General features: G+C 38.2%; 1 protein-coding gene across 4 annotated transcripts in view; it reads right to left on the bottom strand.

The window, feature by feature from the left end:
• Nucleotides 1–22,633, bottom strand: part of MYOM1 (myomesin 1) — a 163,116-nt gene that overhangs the window by 120,726 nt on the left and 19,757 nt on the right. For 2 of the 4 annotated variants that reach the window (XM_073790556.1, XM_073790557.1), the window contains exons 4-5: nucleotides 22,356–22,406; nucleotides 16,875–17,199 (exon numbers count right to left, since the gene is read on the bottom strand). In XM_073790556.1, coding sequence (XP_073646657.1) covers nucleotides 16,875–17,176 — 302 coding nt within the window. In that variant the 5' untranslated portion in view covers nucleotides 17,177–17,199; nucleotides 22,356–22,406. Of the gene's footprint in view, nucleotides 1–16,874; nucleotides 17,200–22,355; nucleotides 22,479–22,633 lie in introns of those variants that run through there. The other 2 variants (XM_019920805.3, XM_033837598.2) reach the window with 2 other exon arrangements.

The raw sequence follows: 22,633 nt of genomic DNA, 5'->3' as shown, positions 1-22,633 counted from the left end.
GAAGGCTTAGTGAAATTTGTTCCTGGCTGGCTGTTCCAGGCAGCAGCAAAATGATTGCATTCTATACCCCTAGCAGGTTACAAAGTACAGGCTGTGCTAATACAGGTCTAAGTTTAAAGTGGTATTTTCCTTCACTCCTTTAATTCCATTACTATATAAAATGAAATTAATTATGGAGTCTGTTTCATTTTTTTCTATTTATAGAACATTTGCATTTTCTAACTTTTCTCCTGTTTTTCTGTTTTTGCTCTTTTTACTTTTTACTTTCATTCTACTATCTGCAGTCATATTCTCATGAGCTCATATTTTCAATGTTTATTTATATCAAAACAGCTGTGATCTGTCATTCTTTTTCTTGTACTGTCGTTCCTTTTTTTCTGTCATTTTCCCTTTAAGATAAACCTTTAAAATGATTCACTTATTACATAGAATGTGTCAGAATGTGATTATTCCATTCTCACAAGTAAGTCACAGCAGATGATTTTTAATAGTTAAACTTTATGGTAAAGATTCATGGTACTATCATCAGTTTTCAAATAATATTTCATTTGGAACAAAAGGCTTCAAAAAAAGCATTATGATTTATATATTATATAGGATTATTTAGAAAATCATATATTATATAGTATTATTTAGAAAATCCAAAGTATTTAGAAAATATCAAACACTTGTTATGCTCTCTAAAGTTTCTTCAAGCTTTTGAATCCTAACAAAAAAAGAGTGTGTGAAGGATTAGATGTTAAAATACTGTGCCAACAGACTATTTGGTAATGCTAAGTCATTTATCGAAGTTAACAAACAAAACTAAATCAGAGAAACGAAGTTTTAAGGAACTGACTATGCAATAATCAGTGTAACTAATTATTTGAAGGAAAGACATGTCTATTTTGTTATGACCCAGGAACACTGAAGTCTAACATCTTACTCTATTGAATTTTAAAGTCAAATAATGTTTTTAGAGGAGTTAATAGAATATGTAAAATTTTAATTTCTTTTTTTAAATTTAAATTTCTTTGAAGTTACATCAAAGAGCTAAATAAGGGCTTGCTAACCTCTTGGGCTTTTAGTTGTATCTAAATTTTGAAAATAATACTCTGTCTTATAAGTCAGTTTCTGAGTAGACACTTAACTTGATATGTATGGATCAATTTGGGTCTTTTAACTATTAAAACTATATTTAACGGGACTTCCATGGTGGCGCAGTGGTTAAGAATGGTTAAGAATCCTCCTGTCAATGCAGGGGACACGGCCTCAACCCCTGGTCCAGGAAGATCCCACATGCCGCAGAGCAACTAAACCCAGGCGCCACAACTACTGAGCCTGTGCTCTAGAGCCCACATGCCACAACCACTGAGCCCGTGTGCTACAACTACTGAAGCCCGCGTGCCTAGAGCCTGTGCTCCACAGCAAAGACAAGCCACCGCAATGAGAAGCCCACGCACCACAACAAAGAGTAGCCCCCGCTCGCGGCAACCAGAGAAAGCCAGCGCACAGCAACGAAGACCAACGCGGCCAAAAAAAAAAAACGACCACCATGGGGGCCTTCATAAGCTCTCCATATGCCTGAATAGAAAAAAACTGGAGAGGGCTCAGGTTATCCACACATCATTGGTTAACTGTAAACCTGTGTACATGTGCAGAGGAGAAACAAGAGAGTCTAGAGGTAAGCAAATCCAGGGCATACATACTTTAAAATTACCTGAATTTCAAATGTGCTCCCCAACACACACACAGATCTATTGCCAGAAGATGGAACCTTTACTGTCTTGAGATGTTTGAGCACAGTGTCTGACCATTCATTGATTGGCCATTAATCTATGCAAATACAAGGTGATCCCTATGAATTCAGGCTTAAAAATGAGAATGACAATTTTTTAAAAAAACTAAAACAGAGACATCAGCAGTAACACAGTGCTAGGTGAACAGATTCTATAAATGTGTTTAGGCAAGTAATTAAACAAAAACAAAACAGAGCAACAACACATTTAGGGAAAAATTCAGAATCCAGAATTACTACAGTATATTATCTAACAGGTCCCATTTTCTTTTTTTTTTTTTTTTTTGGCTGTGCTGGGTCTTTGTTGCTGTGTGTGGGTTTTCTCTAGTTGCGGCAAGCGGGGGCTACTCTTTGTTGCGGTACATGGGCTTCTCATTGCGGAGGCTTTTCTTGTTGCGGAGCCCAGGCTCTGGGCACGTGGGCTTCAGTAGTTGTGGCTCGTGGGCTCTAGAGCACAGGCTCAGTAGTTGTGGCACACAGGCTTAGTTGTTCCATGGCATGTGGGATCTTCCTGGGCCAGGGATTGAACCTGTGCCCCCTGCGTTGGCAGGCAGATTCTTAACCACTGTGCCACCAGGGAAGCCCCCAACATGTCCCATTTTCAATTACAACAAAAATTATGAAACATGACAAGAAATAGGAAAGTGTGACACACACCAGCAGAAAAAATCAGTAAATAAAAATTGTCTCCAGGTGCACCCTGATGTTCGATTTAGCAAACAAAGACTTCAAAGTAGTAATAAGAAATAAGTTTAAAGGCCAATAAAGGAAACCATGTTTAAAGAATTAAAGGAAGTATTATAAAAATGACCCAAAAAGAGAGAATGTCAACAAAGAGATAAGAATTATAAAATAGAAGCAAATGAATATTTTGGAGTTTAAAAGTACAATAACTTAAATGAAAAATTTATTAAAGGGACTCAACAGATTTTATATAGAAGAATTTAAAAAATCAGTGAATCTGGAGATAGAAATAATCTAATAAAAAAAAACAGAAAAAGAATGAAGAAAAAATCTTAAAGCCTCAGAGATCTGTTAGACAACATCAAACATACCAATATATGAGTCATGGTAGTACTGGAAAGAGGAGAGAGAGAGAAAAGGTAGGAAAATATATCTGAAGAAATAATGGACTAAAATTCCCCAAACTTGATGAAAATATTAATCTATGGATCCAAGATACTCAACAAACCCAAGTATGATACTCACAAAGAGATACACATGTAGATATATCATATATAGTCAAACTGTTGAAAGCCAAAGTCAGAGAGAAAACTTCAAAGCACCAAGAGTAAAATGATTCATCACATACAAGAGAACAATGTATTAATGATTCACTTCACATCAGAAATGATACAACCCACAGGCATTCGTATGACATATTTAAGTGCTGGGGGAAAAAATAAATCAAGAATTCTATATTCAGCAAAACTATTACTCAAAACTGAAAGCAAAGACATTGCCAGACAAAGAGCGAGAGAATCCATTGCTAGCAGACCTGTCTTATAAGAAATGCTAAAGCAAATCCCTCAGGTTTAAAGGAAATGACACCAGACAGTAATTTGAATCCACACTAAAAAATAAAGAGCACCAGGAAGTAAATAACTGGACAAATATATAAGCATACATATATTTCTATTTTCTTAAATTCTTTGAAAGACATAAGATTACATAAAACAATACTTATCACACTGCACTGTTGGGTTTATAACATATATAGTTGTAAGGCATATGATAATAGTACAAAGGATAAGGGAGGAAATGGAACTATATTGGAGCAAAGTTTCTAAATTTTACTGGTATGAAGTTAATATAAATCTGAAGTAGATTGTGATTAGTTAATATATATATTATAATTTCTAAAGCAATCCCTTAAGAAAATAATAAAAAATAGAGTCAAGAAAGAAAGGAATTAAACGGTACACTAAAAATATCTATTTAACACAAAACAAGGCAGTAAAGGAGAAACAAATGAACAAAAGAGATATGAGATATGCAGAAAAAAATTTAAAAACTGGTAAACATAAGTCCAACCATAGCAGTAATTTTATTAAATGTGAATGGATTAAAAACTCCAAGGAACAGCAGAGATTGTCAGAATGGATTTTTTAAATTCCAACTATATGCTGCTACAAGAGCCACATTCTAAATTCAAAGACACATATTGTTAAAGTAAAAGGATGAAAAAGATATACCATGCAAATAATAACCATAAGGAGCTGGAGTGGCTATATTAATATCAAACAAAATATACTTTTAACTAGGAAATATTACTAGAGACAAAGAGGGACATTTCATAATGATAGGAAGGTCAATTCCTCAAAAAAATATAACAATTATAAATGTACATGCATCTACCAACAGAGCCCTAAAATATATGAAGCAAAAAATGACAGAATTGAAAGAAAAAATAGAAAATTGAAAATAGCTGAAGATTTCAATACTCCATTTTCAATAACTGATAGAACGACTAGACAAAAATCAGCAAGGACATTGGAGACTTGAATAACACTCTCAATCAACTTGATACAACTGACCTTTCTAGAATACTTTACCCAATGACAACAAATTACATATTCTTTTAAACATTCTCCAGGAGAATTTATATGCTAACTCACAAAACAATCTCAATCCATTTAAATGAATTTAAACCATACAAAATATATTCTCTGATAACAGAAAAATTAAGTAAAAATCTACAACAGTAAGAAATTTAGAAAATCCACATATATCAGGAAACTAACAACATACTTCTAAATTACCCACAAGGGAAAAGAAATCACAAGGGAAATTAGAAAGTATTTTGAACTACATGAAAACAAAAACACAACATATCAAAATTTATGGGATAAAGCTAAAGCAGTTATTAGAGGTAAGTTTATAGCTTTAAGTGTCTATATTAGAAAAGAAGAAAAGTCTCAAATTAATAACTTAAGCTTTCATTGTAAGTTAGAAAAAAATTAAATATGAAGCAAGTAGAAGGTAGATATAATAAGATTAGGGAGGAAATCAATAAAATAGAAAACAGAACAACAATAGATAAAATCAGTGAAACAAAAGTTGGTTCATTGAAAAGATCAAGAAAATTGACAAACCTTTCACTAGATTAACCATGAAGAAAGAGAGAAGACACAAATTATCAAGAACAAGAATAAAAGAGGAGACCACTACCAACCCCACATAAATTAAAAGGCTCACAAGGAAGTATGATAAATGCACTTATGCCAAAAATTTAGACAACTTAAATGAAATGGAAAAATTCCCATAAAGATTCAAACTACAAAAACTAACTCAAGAAGAAATGAAAAATCAGAACAGATCAATAACAAGTAAAGAAACTGAATTAGTAATTTAAAATCTTTGCACAATGAAAAGCCCAGGCCCATATGGTTTCACAGATGAATTCCATGGAATATATAAAGAAGAAACAAACAAATCATTTACATGTATTTTCAAAAACAGAAGAGAAGGGAACACTTCCCAACTTATTCTATAAGGCCAGTATTACCTGATATCAAAGCCAAACAAAAACATTATAATAAACAAACAAACAAAAAAAACACAGACCAATAGCCTTCAAGAACACAGGTACAAAAATCCTTCACAAAATATTAGTAAACTGAATCCAGCAACATATAGCCAAGTGGTATTTATTCCAGGAATGCAAGGTCGATTTAACATTTGAAAATCAATCAGTGTAATATACCATATTAACAGAATAAAAAACAAAAAAAATGATCACCTCAATAGATGCAAAAGAAGTATTTGACAAAATTCAGCATTCCTTCATGTTAAAAACTCTCAACAAAAGAGGAATAGAAGGGAAGTTCCTCAGTCTGATAAAGACCATCTATGAAAAATCTAGAGCTAGTATCATATCTAATAGTAAAAAATTAAATCCTTTCTTCCTAAGACAGTAAGGGAACAAGGGTGTGATATTTGCTCTTGCCAATTCTCTTCAACATTGTACTGAAGTTCACATTATACTGAAGAATAGCCAAGGCAATTATTAAAAATAAAATTGAAAAAATTGGATAGCAAGTCTACCTTTAATTATGGATGATATAATCCTATATTTAAAAAATGCTAAGGAATACACACACACGCACACACACACAAATGCTACTACTAATAAATGAGTTCAGCAAGGTAACAGGATACAAAATCAAAACACAAAAATCAATTATACTTCTGTTGACTAGTAATGAACAATACAAAAATAAAATTAAGATAACTCCATTCACAATACTATCAAAAAGAATAAAATATTTAGGAATAACTTTAACATAGAAGTATAACATTTCTACATTGAAAATTACAAAACATTATGATAAGTGAAACAAAATCTAAATAAATAAATATCCCATGTTCATGGATTGAAAGAGTCAACATTGTTAAAACACACATTTTTCAAAATTGATTTACAGTTTCAACATAATTCTTATCATGTTGCCAGCAGACTTTTCTCTTTGTAGAAATTAACAAGGTGATCTTAAAATTTATATGGGAATATGAAGGAATTACATAGGCAAGATTTTTTATTTTATTTTTTTGTAGAAGAGGAACTAAGTTTGAGAACTTACATCTACCAATTTCAAAACTCTTTATAAAGCAATAATAATTAAGAAAGTGTGGTGCTGGCATAAGGACAGGCATACAGATCCATGCAACAGAATTGAGAGTCCATATATAAACCTTTTTACTTATGGTCAGTTAATTTTTGATAAAGGTGCTAAGGAATTTAAGGGTGAAAGGATAGTCTTTTCAACAAATGGTGCTGGGACAATTGTATATCCATAGGTGAAGGGATGGATTTAGAACTTTACTCAACATCACATACAAAAAATTACTTCAAGCAGCCGCATAGCACAGGGAGATCAGCTCGGTGCTTTGTGACCACCTAGAGGGGTGGGATAGGGAGGATGGGAGGGAGGGAGACGCAAGAGGGAAGAGATATAGGAACATATGTATATGTATAACTGATTCACTTTGTTATAAAGCAGAAACTAACACACCATTGCAAAGCAATTATACTCCAATAAAGATGTAAAAAAATTTTAAAAAAATAAAATAAATTAATTCAAAATGGATTATTTCTAAATGTAAAGTAAAATTACAAAACTCAGAAGATAAAAGAAATTCTTTATGATATTGAGTTAGAGTTCTTAGATATAACATGAAAAGCATGATTAAAAAAGGAAAAAAAGTGATGAACTGAATTTCATCAAATGTAAAAGTTCTGGTCTTTGAAGGACACTGTTAAAAGAATGAAAAGACAAGTCACAGAATGAGAGAAAATATTTGCAAACATTAATAAAGGAATTGTATATAAAATACTTAAATAACTCTAATGATTCAATAATAAGCAGAAAAAAATCCAATTTAAAAATGGGCAAAAGACTTGAGCAGGCATTTCACCAAAGAAGATACACAAATGGCTACCATGCACATTAAAAAGATGGTCAATGGGCTTCCCTGGTGGCGCAGTGGTTGAGAGTCCGCCTGCTGATGCAGGGGACGCAGGTTTGTGCCCCGGTCCGGGAAGATCCCACATGCCACGGAGTGGCTGGGCCCGTGAGCCATGGCCACTGAGCCTGCGCGTCCGGAGCCTGTGCTCCACAACGGGAGAGGCCACAGCAGTGAGGGGCCCGCGTACCACCAAAAAAAAAAAAAAAAGATGGTCAACATCGTTAGCCATTAAGTAAGCACAAGTTAAAACCACAATGAGACCCCACTACACACCCAAAAGAATGGCTATAAAAAAATAAGACAGAAAATAACTAATGTGGATAAACTGGAATCCTTGTACCTTAGTATGTGAATGTAAAACGGTATAGCTGCTTTGGAAAAGAGTAGTTTCTTGTAATGTTAAACATAAACTTAGCACACAACCCAGCTGATATTTTAGAATGTGCAAGAGAAGGTTCACTTCAAACAGAAAGCCTTAACTTTCTGTCATAATTTCATTTATTCAACAGAAAACTTATTTAGTATCCACTGTGTGCACAATAGCGTGCTTGAAGCTGGGGTGGGAGGGGGATATGAAGATAAATTAGATAAATTAATGACTCCTGTTAGGACTTCTCTGGTGGTGCAATGGTTAAGAATCTGCTTGCCAATGCAGGGGACACGGGTTCGAGCCCTGGTCCGGGAAGATCCCACATGTCACAGAGCAACTAAGCTTGTGCGCCACAACTACTGAGCCTGTGCTCTAGAGCCTGTGAGCCACAACTACTGAAGCCCGCACGCCTACAGCCCATGCTCCACAACAAGAGAAGCCACCACAATGAGAAGCCTGCACGCCACAGCGAAGCATAGCCCCCGCTCTCCCGCAACTAGAGAAAGCCCGCGCGCAGCGACGAAGACCCAACGCAGCCAAAAGTAAATAATAAAATAAAATTAATTAATTAAAATTAAAAAAGACTCTTGTTTTCTGAGAGCTTTACCATCTAGTAGGGGAGTAAATGCTACCAGGCCTGATGTGTTGAATTATGTCAATCATGGAAGAAAGGATGGAAGGACAGAAGGAAGGCAGGCAGATAAACAGAAAGATTAGAGCAAACAAAAGCTGAATTCACAGGCTTGGAGGCAATTTCTGTCTGGGGTTATCAGGGAATCCTTTGTGGAAGAGCTGGACATTAAAAGATGGGTAGGTCATCCCAGGATGACACAGAGATATGTGCAAAAGCTTGAAAACAGAAGTTCCATTTTCATTGCTGACTTATCTATGTGTTGCCATTAGACTTTACTGAGTCGCCACAAAGGAGCTGAACTCATTTTTATTATTCTAACAATTTTCCTTTAAAACCGCCTCTTCATATATATTTACAACCTAGCATTGCTGCGTATAAACAAAATGCTCAGCTGTTTCCCAGAAGGGAGGAAAGGGTGGTGGTTTTACTGAACTATGGGTCAGCTTCTAGAAAACTGTCCTTCTTGGCTGTCTTTGGTCATTTGGTCAGCCCCTCCTCCTCAGGGCTTCTGGGATCTGAGGGTCCATCTCTTTCATCTTCAGAACCCCCTGGAGGGTCAGAAACAAGCACTTGGAGTTTGCAGTCTCTTTTCTCATTTCTGTGTTTCTATCAGCTGCATTTTTCCCTGTTGCAAAACTTGAAAGACTGTATTTTCCCTGGGTTTTGTGCAAGGTTGTTTTGGGTCTACTTTTGATATACAGCAGCTTCGTCCTACGCTCCTCCTTTGGTATGGGTATCGTGTCAGCCTCAACACTTTCTACTGACCTTTTGATTCTCCTGTTTCCCAATCTAAACACTTAAGGAACTTTCAGGAGAACATCAAAGTTAGTGGATAAGCAGGAGGCTTTGAGTCCTTTTTTCACTAGTATACTTTCCAGAAAAGGTCTCTTATAAGATACAAGCACGAATTTAGTTTGATCAACATCATCCTTGAAATTTACTGACATGCAGTATCATAATAAATAACAGTCCCTTGGCCTTTCTTTCTGTCTTTGCATTATTTACCTTATAGTTATCCTGTTTTCCTCTCTATTTCAGTCTCTCAGCATAAAAATATCTTTTTTATTTTTAATTTATTTATTTAATGTATTTATTTTTGGCTTTTTTGGGTCTTCGTTGCTGCATGCGGGCTTTCTCTAGTTACGGAGAACGGGGGCTTCTCTTCATTACAGTGTGCAGGCTTCTCATTGTGGTGGCTTCTCTTGTTGCAGAGCATGGACTCTAGGCACGCAGGCTTCAGTAGTTGTGGCTTGCGGGCTCTAGAGCACAGGCTCAGGAGTTGTGGCGCACGGGCTTAGTTGCTCTGTGGCATGTGGGATCTTCCTAGACCAGGGCTTGAACCTGTGTCCCCTGCATTGGCAGGCGGATTCTTAACCACTGTACCACCAGGGAAGCCAAAATATCTCATTTTTAGTTTTTAAAAAGTTTTAGTTACTTAAATAGTAATATAACCACAATTTTTCTTCTATTTATTGCCTTATTGTTTCCATTATTTAAATTTCCGCTGACAAGTAACATTTTACTCTCCTTTTTAGTAATTTGCCACAGCTAATGTATAGATAGACATGATCTAAAAACAAATACCAGGGGAGTCTGAACCACTTCTCAACATGAATGTTAGAATAGTCATGCTCTGGAAAAAGCTAGTGGGTTAAACACTGAGAGACAAATCTTTATGGTTATCACATACACCCTTCAGTTTCTATCCATTCCTGGCTATTTTAGAAATTAATTTAACCCGACTGAGTGAGTATGGCCCATTTTTAAGCAGAAGTGAAAGAGTCCACTCTATATTTCCTAGATATATTATGCAGGACACTTGACCATAATATCAGGAGATGCCTTATAGAGTCTAGGTCTGTGGACTGAAAATTGTCCAGGGTTAGTAAAAGTTAGCCTTATTAACTTATTTATAAGGCAGCCCAGAAACCCATATTCCACCCCACTCTGAGGATGGTCGCTAGGGTTGACTAGACTTTGCATGAAGGTTACCTTCCTCATTTGAGGTGCTGCTGCTATCTCCTGTTTCATCTAGAAAGGCTGCTGTGGAAAAGGTCAAGCCTGCAGCAAGGCCTCCTTGGGCTCCCACAGCTCGGAGAGCTCTGCGGGGAAGCTCAGTTACACTCACTGCTCGGCCAGCAGTGGACAGAGTTAACATGTTACCTCTGAGCGATGGGAGGTAACTGCATGGCCCTTCCTCCACCTCTGGCTACTCATTCTATTCCCACTCTATGAGGGGGCATGTCTTCCTTCTCACAGCCTGATTCACCTGCCTATGGAAGATTAATGCCATTCTGGGGGTATCTTGTATCATCTAAACTTTAATTTGACCTGCAAAAGAACCTGATGAATAGTATTTTCAGTGTAGAAACAAAGCAAATGAAGCAGAGAACGAATCACGTCTTTCTGGGCCTCAGTGTATGTTATCTGTGGAAGGAGGGGCTTGAATTAGATGAGCTTGTGGTCTCTTCCTGCCATTCCCCAATTCTATGGATCTACAAATTGCCAGTTGTAGGAAACTGGTATCACCAGGAATGATACTCCCAGTCCTCTCTCCGCAAACAAGTTGCAGGTTTACAGCAATGAGAGTCGGAGATTGATGCGTGGTGAAGGCTTCTCTCTTTAGAGGCAGCGTTTATTTTGGGGATTCAGAACACAACTCAGTAGTTGCCTTTTAAAGAAGGAACTGGCAATAAACCTGTCCATTTCTGGGCAGAATAAAAAAGAATAACTGGTTTCTGCTTTCATTAGATGTTTCCCCTGATCTTCTCCTGTCATATAGGAAGTAATATGACTCATCATTTTCTTAGTACTTAAATTCTGGAAGACAAATCCCAGAATGTTCTATTTGCTACCCAGAAACTTATGGTGCCTTTTCCTTATATATAATAGTTAAATCTTTCTTTAGAGAAGAGGATATATCTTAATCCTTCTTACCCTATTCTATTTTTTATTGCTTCCATAACATTTATTACCTTTTAGCATGATTTAAATTCATTGTCCTTTTTATTATGTTTATTGTTTATGACCTATCTCTCCATGCTCCAAGAGGGCAGGAATCTTTGTCAGATTTATTCAGTAATTTATCCCAAGCACCTAGAGCAGTGCTTAGCACACAGGAGGCACTCAGTAGATATTTACTGAATGAATGAACAATACCTAAACCTCACTAAACGGTCCCTATGTGCCTGCTATTATACTACACACCTTACATGATTATCTCTTTTAGGGCTGCCAACATGAACAACAATCATTTTCCTCATTTTACAGATGAAGAAACTGAGAGTTTACAGGCATATCCAAAGTCGCAAGTGTAATTGCATGTAAGTAAAGGCTTGTTTGACCCCAAAGACTATCCACTTGCCATTACGTTAGAACATCTAGAAATGGAGATATAGAAAATGGACACTAATCTGATACCCATAGCTGAGGTCAAGACACACAAATGTCCACAAGGCAGCAGACTTCTTTGGTAGCATCATTTGAAACCACACTGGGGTGGAAAGGGAGCAAGTCTTCAGGTCCCCCTCAGTCCCTGCTGTAATCAGATCCATCAATAAAAGACAGGGGTTTGTGTTTTGTGGTCTCTGTTTTTAGCATTGGTATCTTCTGTGAGAATTACAACTGGTTTGAACATTAGTACGTTCTTTGCAAAGTCTAGAAGTTTCAAAAGAGGTTATGATCTGGGTAACAACCAAGGGTCAATCAATGTGACAATGTGACATGAGTGTAGGTGAGGGGCACAATTTAAGGTTAGGCACGGTGCCCAGGGCAAGTCACTCATGTTTCAGTTTTCTTATCCCCAAACTGGTGTCTTCCAGAGCCCTTGTGAGTCTCAGGTCTGATTCTAAGTGACAGTTAAAGAGTGTGTAAGGTTTCAGGTTTGGCATTCATAATGCCCCTGGGATTTTCTAGCTATTGTTTCTACCTATTGTTCCCTGCTCTAAATCTTGGTTTCTCCAGGAGAAGCAGGGGAAAGAAAAGGAAGCATAACGCAAAACTACACATTGATGCTTCAAGAAAAATATGGTAGCCATGTAGTCAAGGGGAGTTACTGGGAACTTGTAGAAAGGGTGGGGGACTTGGGGTAGGTTGGGGCGCTCAAGTCACTCTTCCACTATTTGTTAGTGTAAGGAAGAAAAGTCATTTAATCTCTTTGGTCTCCAATTCTCTCATTTTTTAAAAAAAATTTTTCTTATTCTTTGTACATTTTTTTGTGCTATTTTAAAAATTTGTTTATTTATTTATTTATTTGGCTGCGTTGGGTCTTTGTTGCTGCGCGCAGGCTTTCTCTAGTTGCGGCAAGCAGGGGCTACTCTTCGTTGCAGTACACGGGCTTGTCATTGTGGTGGCTTCTCTTGATGAGGAGCACAGGCTCTAGGCACGCAGGCTTCAGTAGTTGTGGCTCGCGGGCTCAGTGGTTGTGGCTCATGGGCTCTAGAGCACAGGCTCAGTAGTTGTGGCACACGGGCTTAGTTGTTCCGCAGCATGTGGGATCTTCCCAGACCAGGGCTCGAACCCGTGTCCCCTGCATTGGCAGGCAGAGATTCTTAACCACTGCACCACCAGGGAAGTCCCTCCAATTCTCTCATTTTAAAAATGAGGATAATAATTTCTACTTCTCAGAATTACTGTAAAGTGGTATAGAGAATGCTATGCTGAACGGTATCATATGGGCTGGATTTTAATCTGTTTAGAATCAGACAATCTGATGCCTACCATTACCACAGAGGGTTGAGGGGCCCATCACCCAAGAACTGTGCTGTGTTGTTCTCCGGTTTCTGGAAGTTATTCATTTCTACTTATCAAGTATAACAAAATATTTCTTTTTTACTCCCATCTTACTCAAAAGAAAGGATGGCACCCTGATTTCTATATACCACATTCCCTGTAAACATCTTCCTTATTTCATCCTAATTCCTTAGAAAGGGATCCTCAGGTCACACACTGGGCTGTCTGATATTTATATGTAGAATTTTTAGTGCAGTGGTTGTGACCTTTGTTGAACCACAGAGTTCTCTGAGAATCTGATAAAAGCTAGGGTCTTTCTCAGCAAAAAAAAAAAAAAAAAAATTTCATCTGCGCCTTATTTTGCATATAATTTGAGATCATCCAAAACTCTGTTGAAACCTACTCATGGACAGAGGCTAAAAACCCTTGCCTAATGGTTGCGAAGTGGTCATGAGTACCATTTCTCCCTTCATCTCTAATAGTATTTGTGAATTACTAACATAAAACAATAGTCTTGTATCATTTTGTTTTCCTGAATTACTTTCTTTAATTTAGTTTTTTTTTTCTCACTGTGACTAAGAACAAAAGCATTTAGAATAAGCCTTCCAGAATTTATTTTATAACCCTTGGCTCAGAATGCAATTGGTAAACCAATCTGAGCTAAAAACCACACTGACTCTGAACAAGCCATTGTTCTTGAGTCTTAACTGAGGTCAGCCAAGTCCTGAGCACTTATAAGTCTCCATAGTTTCCACTTTACTACTGGACATCTAACTACAAAGCAGAGGCTAAAAATAGATCAAGCCTAGTGTTCATATACACTCCACAGAATTGCATTTCCAACCCCACATGAGTTTTAATTAACAACACTCTTCGCAACCAAAGAGAGACTTCATTTAGCAGGGAAAAGTTGATCCACTTTGAAAAAGTTAAAATACAACCTGAAGGAATTATGGATTCCTTCATAATAATAGATAATTAAGGAGTTATCTATTTCAAAGAATATCATTTGCTCCTGTTAGCTCTGGGTCTAAAATAAGAAAAACTAAAATACCCCTGGGATTAGGTTAGCTTTCTTTTCTTTTACATTGCATTACACAAAGGAGAAAATATTGACATCCTCTTCCCTTTCTTGTTTCTAGGTCTACATTTCTACTAAGTGGAGTTGTTCAAACATAGCAAGCCATTAATAAATACCTACTTACCTACATAAATACTTATAGAGCAAGAAGGAAGATGTGAGGTCGAGTATAGATAAATAATTACAGTTCTACTGCCTACAGAAAGTTTATTAGCTGAGGCTCTTTATAGTTGAAATGGCTGTCTTCCAAAGATAATATAGAGCAAATGTTTTCTGGATAAAATATAAAGATTCTCAAATTTTCAATTACTAATGTTAGATATAATTTATCAGATTGTAAATAAATATGAATATTGCATCTGTGGTTAAAAAAAGAATTTGTATAAAATTAAAATAATTTTAACAAAATTTAGCAATAGAGTTTAAGAAGTAAAACTCTTTGAATTACAGATTCATAAAACTCTGTAGCCTCTACAGCATTGGGGGAATGAAATAAGTACACAAGGAGTTACCTTAACAACTGTATGGTAATAAAAATACCCATTCTCTACATTTTCTATAGACTTGGCACAGACAGACCAGGAAAATGGATATTTAAAACATAATCCTCTCTATTACAGGACAGCTGTTTCCTAAATGAGGTTCTTAAACACATGTATGGGACATTCTTCAGGAGAACGCAATGATACTGTCACATAGCATGGTGCTCGTTCCTATTTCCTTTGGAAGGCAGGTATTTGAAACAAGAGCTAAAAGAAGTGAGTTCACCTCCTCACTGACAATATTTCCATATGTGCAGCTAATCTGAGGTCTTTATGAATATCCCTTGGCACACATGACCCATGAAAGTGAGACTGCAAAACAATCCTGTTCCATTTTAAATGGAATTTCAGAACGTTGCCATCACACATTCCAGGTAAACTCCAGAGACTCTGGTACTGAACATGCAGAAGCTCCCAGGAGGTCAATGTCAGTGCCCAGGAATCACAGCCGTGGATCAGGTACTGCTTAAACCCACAGGGATTCAGGCGTTTCTGCCTTCAGAAACTGTCCTTACATACAAGCCACCATATTATTTCCTCAGTAACTTTTTTAATTCCCAGAAATAAACACCTTCTCCAGTTGCCCTAACAGATATTTTGTGGACTTAAATTTTGTAAGACAAAATTATATCTGTTTAGAACAAATAATGCAACCTACGCCAGATGGAGGAGGTTTGAGCCAGCAGGTGATTACTGATCACATAGCCCAGGAATTTTTATGTTTTGAAGTTCAGCAATTCTTTCTGTGGACTATAGATGGATGTTTAATAAAATCACATGAATCTTGCAAGTGTGTTTTAATCCCCATGACACATTTTGCTCTGGATATGGAGAAAATAAAAATTGGCTTGGACTGAGAAATTATCTGCCCAGCATTTATCAGGCTGGAACAACAAACACAGAGAAACCAAGCTCAAGGTTCACAGGAAATGTGTCTCCCGGGGACACTGCTGCAGTAGAGGGTTGTGATAACTCCCTCTTTGAGTGACTACAGGCTCACCGAGAAACTTTCTTCTCTAATATCAAACATTATCAGTAGGCTTGCTGTTTGAAATTTTATCAGGAAGAATGAGGTATTGCCTTGTTGTGTGGAGGAGTTGCTGTTGACAGAGAAGCAGCCTCAGTTCCCAGCCCAGGTGCTGAGCTCCACATAAAAGGTTTCTAGATACAACAGTCCTCATTTATCTCAACTTGACTGTTTCCAAAGCAGCAGGACACTGGATTCATTTTTCAGACCAGACCTACATCTAAGCTCCATGCTTCCTAGAATCCTACTGAAACTCTCTTTTCCTCTGGTGTGTGGTCTCCCTCATGGCAATGGGTTAAATCTAATTTTGTCAGAGTACCAGTTTGCTCCTGGTATTCTTAGGCTGACTGAGATAGGGCCATATTTTTATAAAATGCCCTGGCTAAAGAAAATATTTGCTGCTTGAATAATAACTCGGAATTTTAACCTTGGCTTTCATATATTGAAAGACTAGAACACATCTCTGCTGTAGTTTGGGATCCTGTGGTCTGTGAATTTCAAATTCTATTCTCATCTATGACTTCCCTGGTGGCACAGTGGTTAAGAATCCACCTGCCAATGCAGGGGACAGGGGTTTGATCCCTGGTCAGGGAGGATCCCACATGCCACGGAGCAACTAAGCCCGTGAGCCACAGCTACTGAAGCCTGCACACTTAGAGCCCGTGCTCTGAAACAAGAGAAGCCACCACAATGAGAAGCCTGTGCACCACAGAGAAGAGTAGCCCCTGCTCGCTGCAGCTAGAGAAAGCCTGTGCGCAGCAATGAAGACCCAACACAGCCAAAAATAAATAAATAAAATAAAATAATTAAAAATAAATAAATAAAATTGGAAGTTAAGACTCTGCATGAGCATTTCTTTAAAAAAAAAAATTTCTATTCTCATCTAAGTTGAAATGTTCTCAGGACGAGGAAACCTGCTGTGAGTATTGAAATGAGGTTTCCTGGCTCTGCTGCTGCTGAATATTGAACACGACTTGTGGCAAAACATCTCTGCTTCTAGCAATATCGCAGATGGCAATTCAAGCAAGACATCCCAGGGTGGCTGTGAAGCTTTTTGTGAAACTCAGAGAAGGAAGGTAAAGGGAAATCGTAGACATAAGTCCCAGGCCTCCCAAAACATGGCCTTGCTCCATACCTGGTTTAAAGGTAGGGCTGCCAGTAAGAAGATAAGAAAATGTGACATGGGGAAGTTATTCAGAGAACGTGGCTTTGCCCTAAATTCGTAAGGCTGCTTTGGACATACCCATGGGAGTAGCCATAGTCGTAGGCTGAGGCAGCCTTCTGACTGACTGCAGATGAGAGGGCAAACTCGGAGGCCCGGGAAGCCTGCTGCTGGTAGGACGCGGCGGACGCCTGGCTGAAGGCCTCGGACTTCTGGCGGTGGGCAGCGGAGGAGCGGCTGCTGTAGGCAGTGGAGCCGTGGGTGTAGATGGCCGAGCTTTTCTTCTCCTGCTGGTACTGGCTCATGGTGGTGCGAAGGTTTTTGTTGTGGTAGCTGCGATCATAGTGCTCGTGAAGTTTCTGATAAAAAGGCAGAGACATCATGTGCCCCCAGGGAACCAGGCAATCTACAAGAAAGCAAGAGTTTGGGGGTGAACTATTAAGGAACAAACCCAACAGAACAAGTCATCTAAACCAACATGTAAAAATTAATACTCTTTTATCCGTTCCAAAGAGTAAGTGGAAACTGATGTGAAGGTTAGTTTAGCTGGTTACTCAATAAATTCCTTGCTTCATAGCCCAGATGTACCCCCTCCTATCATTGTACCGTCTTCTCCTTTTTTTAAATACCTAGGAGATCTTTACAAAGTTTCCCTATTGTGCTTTTTCCTTAGACCTTTCATAGCATATATTTCTAATTTTTTGGCATTTCATTCTGACAGGGGCTTCATCTGAGAGAATATGTAATGATGGAGAGTCTGCGTCCAGCCAACGTGGTTTTCATTCAACAAATAATAACTGAGAACCTATTTTGAGCCTGGTACTATTCCAGCACAGGAAATACAGAGATGAACAAAACAAACAAAATCCCTGCTCTGATAACCCTATATACAACCTTATGATCTATTGCAAGAGACAGACAAATAGAGAAAATAAAGTGTAAAGTATATTAGAACCTGCTAAATGCTATAGAGAAAAATAAAACAGGAAAGTGGGATGGGATGCAATTTAAACAGCATCATTAGGGATGATGATGATGACTGAGCATGAAAGTGACATCTGAGCATGAGAATATCTGGGGGGAAGTATTCTGGTTGGAAGACCATTGCAAAGGCACTGGGGTGTGAGCCTGCCTGTTGTACTCCAGGAATGGCAAATAGGCCAGTGAGGCTGCATGGAGTGAGGGAGGTGCAGAGAGAGGTATAGAAGATAACGTCAGAGAGGTGGAGGGTGGGGAGGGCAGATAGTGTAGTGTCCTATAGGTGCCTGTAAGGACTTTGAATTCTATTCTGAAACGGCTAAGGAGTCACTGGAATGTTCTGAGCTGAGAATCACTCTTGCTGAGTTTGAGAATAGACTGTTGAGAGACAAGAGTGAAAGCCAGGAGACCAATTAGAAGGCTGTTATGGGCTGAGTTGTATCTCCCCCCCAAATTCATACATAGATGTCCTAACCTTCAGTACTTCAGAATGTGACTGTATTTGGAGATAAGATCTTTACAGAAGAAGTGAGGTTAAACTGAGGTCATTAGGATAGGTTCTAATCCAATATGACATGATTGGCATCCCTATAAGGAGAGGAAATTAGGACACAGATATGTACATATACAGAGGGAAGACTGTGTGAAGACACAAGAAGACGACCATCTACAAGCCAGGAGAGAGGCCTCAGAAAAACCAGCCCAGCTGACACCTTGATCTCAGATTTCTAATCTCCAGAATCATGAGAAGATAAGTTTCTGTTGTTTAAGCCACCCAGCCTATGGTACTTCGTTATGGCAGCCCTAGCAAATTAATATAAAGGCCACTGCAATAGTCCAGGCTAGAGATTATAGTGGTAGCAGTGGAAGTGTGAGAAGTGATCAGACTCTGCATGCTTTGCAGGCAGAAGCAATAGCATTTGCTGAAAGTTCTGGATTAGGGTGTGAAAGAAAGAGAGGAATGAGGGATGGCTCCAAGGATTTTGCTTGAGTAACTGGAAGACTAAAACTGCTATTAACTGAGATGAGCCAGGAGTGTAAGAAAAGAGCAGTTCAGAATGGAAGAACAGGAGACTGGTTTGAGACATTCTACATTTGAGATACCTGCTAGACACCCAAGTGGAGAGATTAAGTGATTAATCTTAAACTTAATTAAGAGATTAAGTTAGATATTTGACTCTGGAATACAGGGTAAAGGTTCAGGATGGAGACCTACATTTGGGACTCACCAGCATTTAGATGCTATTCAATGCTGAAAAGAAAATAGATGAGAATGAAAGTCCTAGGACTGAACCCTGGAGGATGCTTATATTGTCATATAACAAGCTCTCTCGAATTTCACAAATACTTCAAAAAGGTATAGTGTCAAGGCAGAAAAATTCCATTAAGAATATGAAGGCTTCTAGTCTTCCTACATAAGGCAGCAAGAAAGTCAGTCATCAGTGTAGCAGTTTGCATTGTGAACATGACCTAACAGTCCTACTGAAAGTCAAAAATAGGTTTGCTTAGCATAGAGAGGGGAAACTTCAGACTGCATTATCTTTCTTGAAAAATTTGTCTACTGACAGAAGCGTATCAGCCATATTGACAACCCTGGATGAAGTAGTGGTTTTATGGAAGCCCCCTCTTACATTTTTTTTTAATTAATTAATTTATTTATTTTTGGCTGCATTGGGTCTTCGGTGCGGTGCGCGGGCTTCTCATCGAGGCGGCTTCTCTTGCTGCAGAGCACTGGCTCTGCAGCAAGAGAACTGGCTCTGGGTGCGCAGGCTTCCCTGTGCCACCAGGGAAGCCCCCCTCTTCCATTTTTTTTCCCCTCTTCCATTTTTAATGCTTTTGTGCATGTCCTAAATTTTTTACAAGTGAAATTAGTTGTAATAAATTTTTCAAATCTTTTAAAAAAATTCTAAATGAGGACTGAATCCTTCTAAACTTGCCACATTTTCTGTCAAGTTTAAATCTACTTTTTAGGACTTCCCTGGTGGCACAGTGGTTAAGAATCCGCCTGCCAATGCAGGGGACACGGGGTCGATCCCTGGTCCAGGAAGATCCCACATGCCACACAGCAACTAAGCCCATGTGCCACAACTACTGAGCCTGCGCTCTAGAGCCCCTGAGACGCAACTACTGAGCCCACGTGCCATAACTACTGAAGCCTGTGTGCCTAGAGCCAGTGCTCTGCAGCAAGAGAAGCCACAGCAAAGAGAAGTCCGTGCACCACAACAAAGAGTAGCCTCTGCTTGATGCAACTAGAGAAAGCTCGCGCACAGCAACAAAGACGCAATGCAGCCAAAAATAAATAAATAAATAAATTCAAAAAATAAATCTACTTTTTAGAAAGCCTTTTAAAGTACAAGACAAGCTTGCTCTTCAATTCAGTTCCATTAAAAACAATGAGATAAATATAAAAACAGTTTCTAAGATGAACTGAAAAGCTGTTTCCCTTTTATTATTACTTTATGTTTTCTTGTCGTTAGTCCTGCAGATTTCCAGGCCCAACCTCAGACTTAATAAATGAGGATCTTTGGTGAGAGCGGGAGCAGGAGACTGAATTCTACACAATTTCTCAAAGTGTTTCCAATGTACACTGAAGTTTGAGAAATGCTTGCCTTAGAAGATAGGAGTGATTTTAAGGACAGGTAGAGAATAATATTTCAATGGATTTTAAATGACTAGTGTGGAGAAGTTTTCAAATATTGTGTTTTTATTTCAACACCTAATAAAAATTTTCACCTCTTAAAAATTTTTTTTAAAAATCTACTTTTTTTTAACATCTTTATTGGAGTATAATTGCTTTACAATGGTGTGCTAGTTGCTACTGTATCACAAAGTGAATCAGCTATATATATACATATACCCCCATATCCCCTCCCTCTTGTGTCTCCCTCCCACCCTCCCTATCCCACCCCTCTAGGTGGTCACAGAGCACTGAGCTGATCTCCCTGTGCTATGCGGCTGCTTCCCACTAGCTATCTGTTTTACATTTGGTAGTATATCTAAGTCCATGCCACTCTCTCACTTTGTCCCAGCTTACCCTTCCCCCTCCCCGTGTCCTCAAGTCCATTCTCTATGTCTGCATCTTTATTCTTGTCCTGCCCCTAGGTTCTTCAGAACCATTTTTTTAAATCTTTTTATTTAAACTAAAGAGTCAGCATGTATTCCCTAGAGAAGAAAATCCAGCAAACTTCATTCCAGAAATATTTATATTAGGACTCATGGAAGATATCAGTCTACATGGCATTTCTCAAGAGGAAGAAAATAGCTACCAGCAAGCAACTTTGCTTCAACCCTTAAATAGATTGCTATTTTCTGTTCTAAAATATACAGGATGATGATCAGGTGTAATGAATTATTATTAGACACATTTTTATAAAACAAAAGGGTTGAATATATAAATATAGAGGTATATGATCAGGCATTTATAAAGATGTTTGATAAGCTTCTGTACTGATACATACTACACTGCAACACAGCACATGTTATTTGAATGATGTCCAAATAAATAGTGAATGACCTTCCTGTGTATTATGTTATAAGCTAAATTCAGAACCCAAATAACTTGAAATGCTGTTATTTTCACAAAATAAAATCTTTAAATGTCTTGCCTCAATTCTATTTTCCATTCGCTTTATTTCTATTTTCCCCAAATACGTTTATTTTTAATAATACTTAATATTCCAAGCACAGAGATAATATATTACAAGTAAACAGGCTTTGGCCTTATGTCAACTCAGCTGGTTGTCATAGCTCTGACCTCTGGAACAAAGGTACAACTACCTTCTCCTCATCAAGTAAGTGAGGATTATCCCCAACACATGACAGCTAGAGTGTATTGGGAGGAAAGATGGTTTGGTTGTCTTCCATTCCTTTAAGACCTGTGTTTTTTCCTGAAAATAATTTGGGAATTTAGGAAGAGACAGTAACTCCATAGTTGTAACTGTGACATGATACTTTGTACAGGCATTAGAGGCTGAAAGCTGATAAAAATTCTTCACAGAAAATATTAACTTTAGGATCATGATGTGGGGCTCTTTGTTGCCTCTGAAATATTGCTTAACCATTTTCCGATTAGAAATACCCAATGTACCCTTACCTTCATCCACGTGGCACTGTCAGAGCAAAATCACTGAATTAGAGACTAGTGACTTCAGAGCTAGTTTACTCCTTTTGATCTAATATGTAATCAGGGAGTATTGTAGGCGTATGGAGGATAGAAAACACATGATTTCCTGTTACCTCACCCATTCCAGGTTTCAACCAAACCACTGAACTGTAACTTGGAAAGAGTACTTGACTCACGCTTACAGTTCTATCTGAGACAGCTATTATCTTTTTATAGTTCCAGAAACAGTAGCTTAATTTTAAAAGAATCCACTGATCTGAGAGAAGAGCTGTGCCAGCACAAACTGGCACCCTGCCGCTCGTTTTCCTTCCCCGGAGCTCCACTTTCCTATTTCTCTGCTATTCTGACATCTTTCTGAGAAAACTGCTGAGCTCAGAAGATAGAAAGAAACCACACACACTGCAGTGCTGTTGAGCACATAAAATATCAAGTGCATTCTTCTGCCTCAAGGTCACACTTACCAGTTTCCAAAGGAGTGATGGTGGTGGAAATGTTCCGACGTGACTGTGGAGCTGGATGAGAGAATGAAAAACCCACGCAGGTTGAATCCAAGAAAATGTTAAGAGGCAGGGCTAAAGACAGGACCCTGGGGGCCAGTTCAAAAATAATGCATGTGGTCAGGCTGTAGAATGTCAGAGCCACACAGCCAGCCTTTTATGGCCAAGAGGGCAGATAAATATAGCACCAAATGGGGAGGGTAGTCCTAAACCAAGAGGAAGAAGGAGGCCCTGGCAGGTAG

Source organism: Tursiops truncatus, chromosome 13 (assembly GCF_011762595.2).
Source record: "Tursiops truncatus isolate mTurTru1 chromosome 13, mTurTru1.mat.Y, whole genome shotgun sequence".
Lineage (NCBI taxonomy): Eukaryota > Metazoa > Chordata > Mammalia > Artiodactyla > Delphinidae > Tursiops > Tursiops truncatus.
The sequence above is the reverse complement of the archived record's forward strand: the minus strand, read 5'-3'. Positions and strand labels throughout refer to the sequence as shown.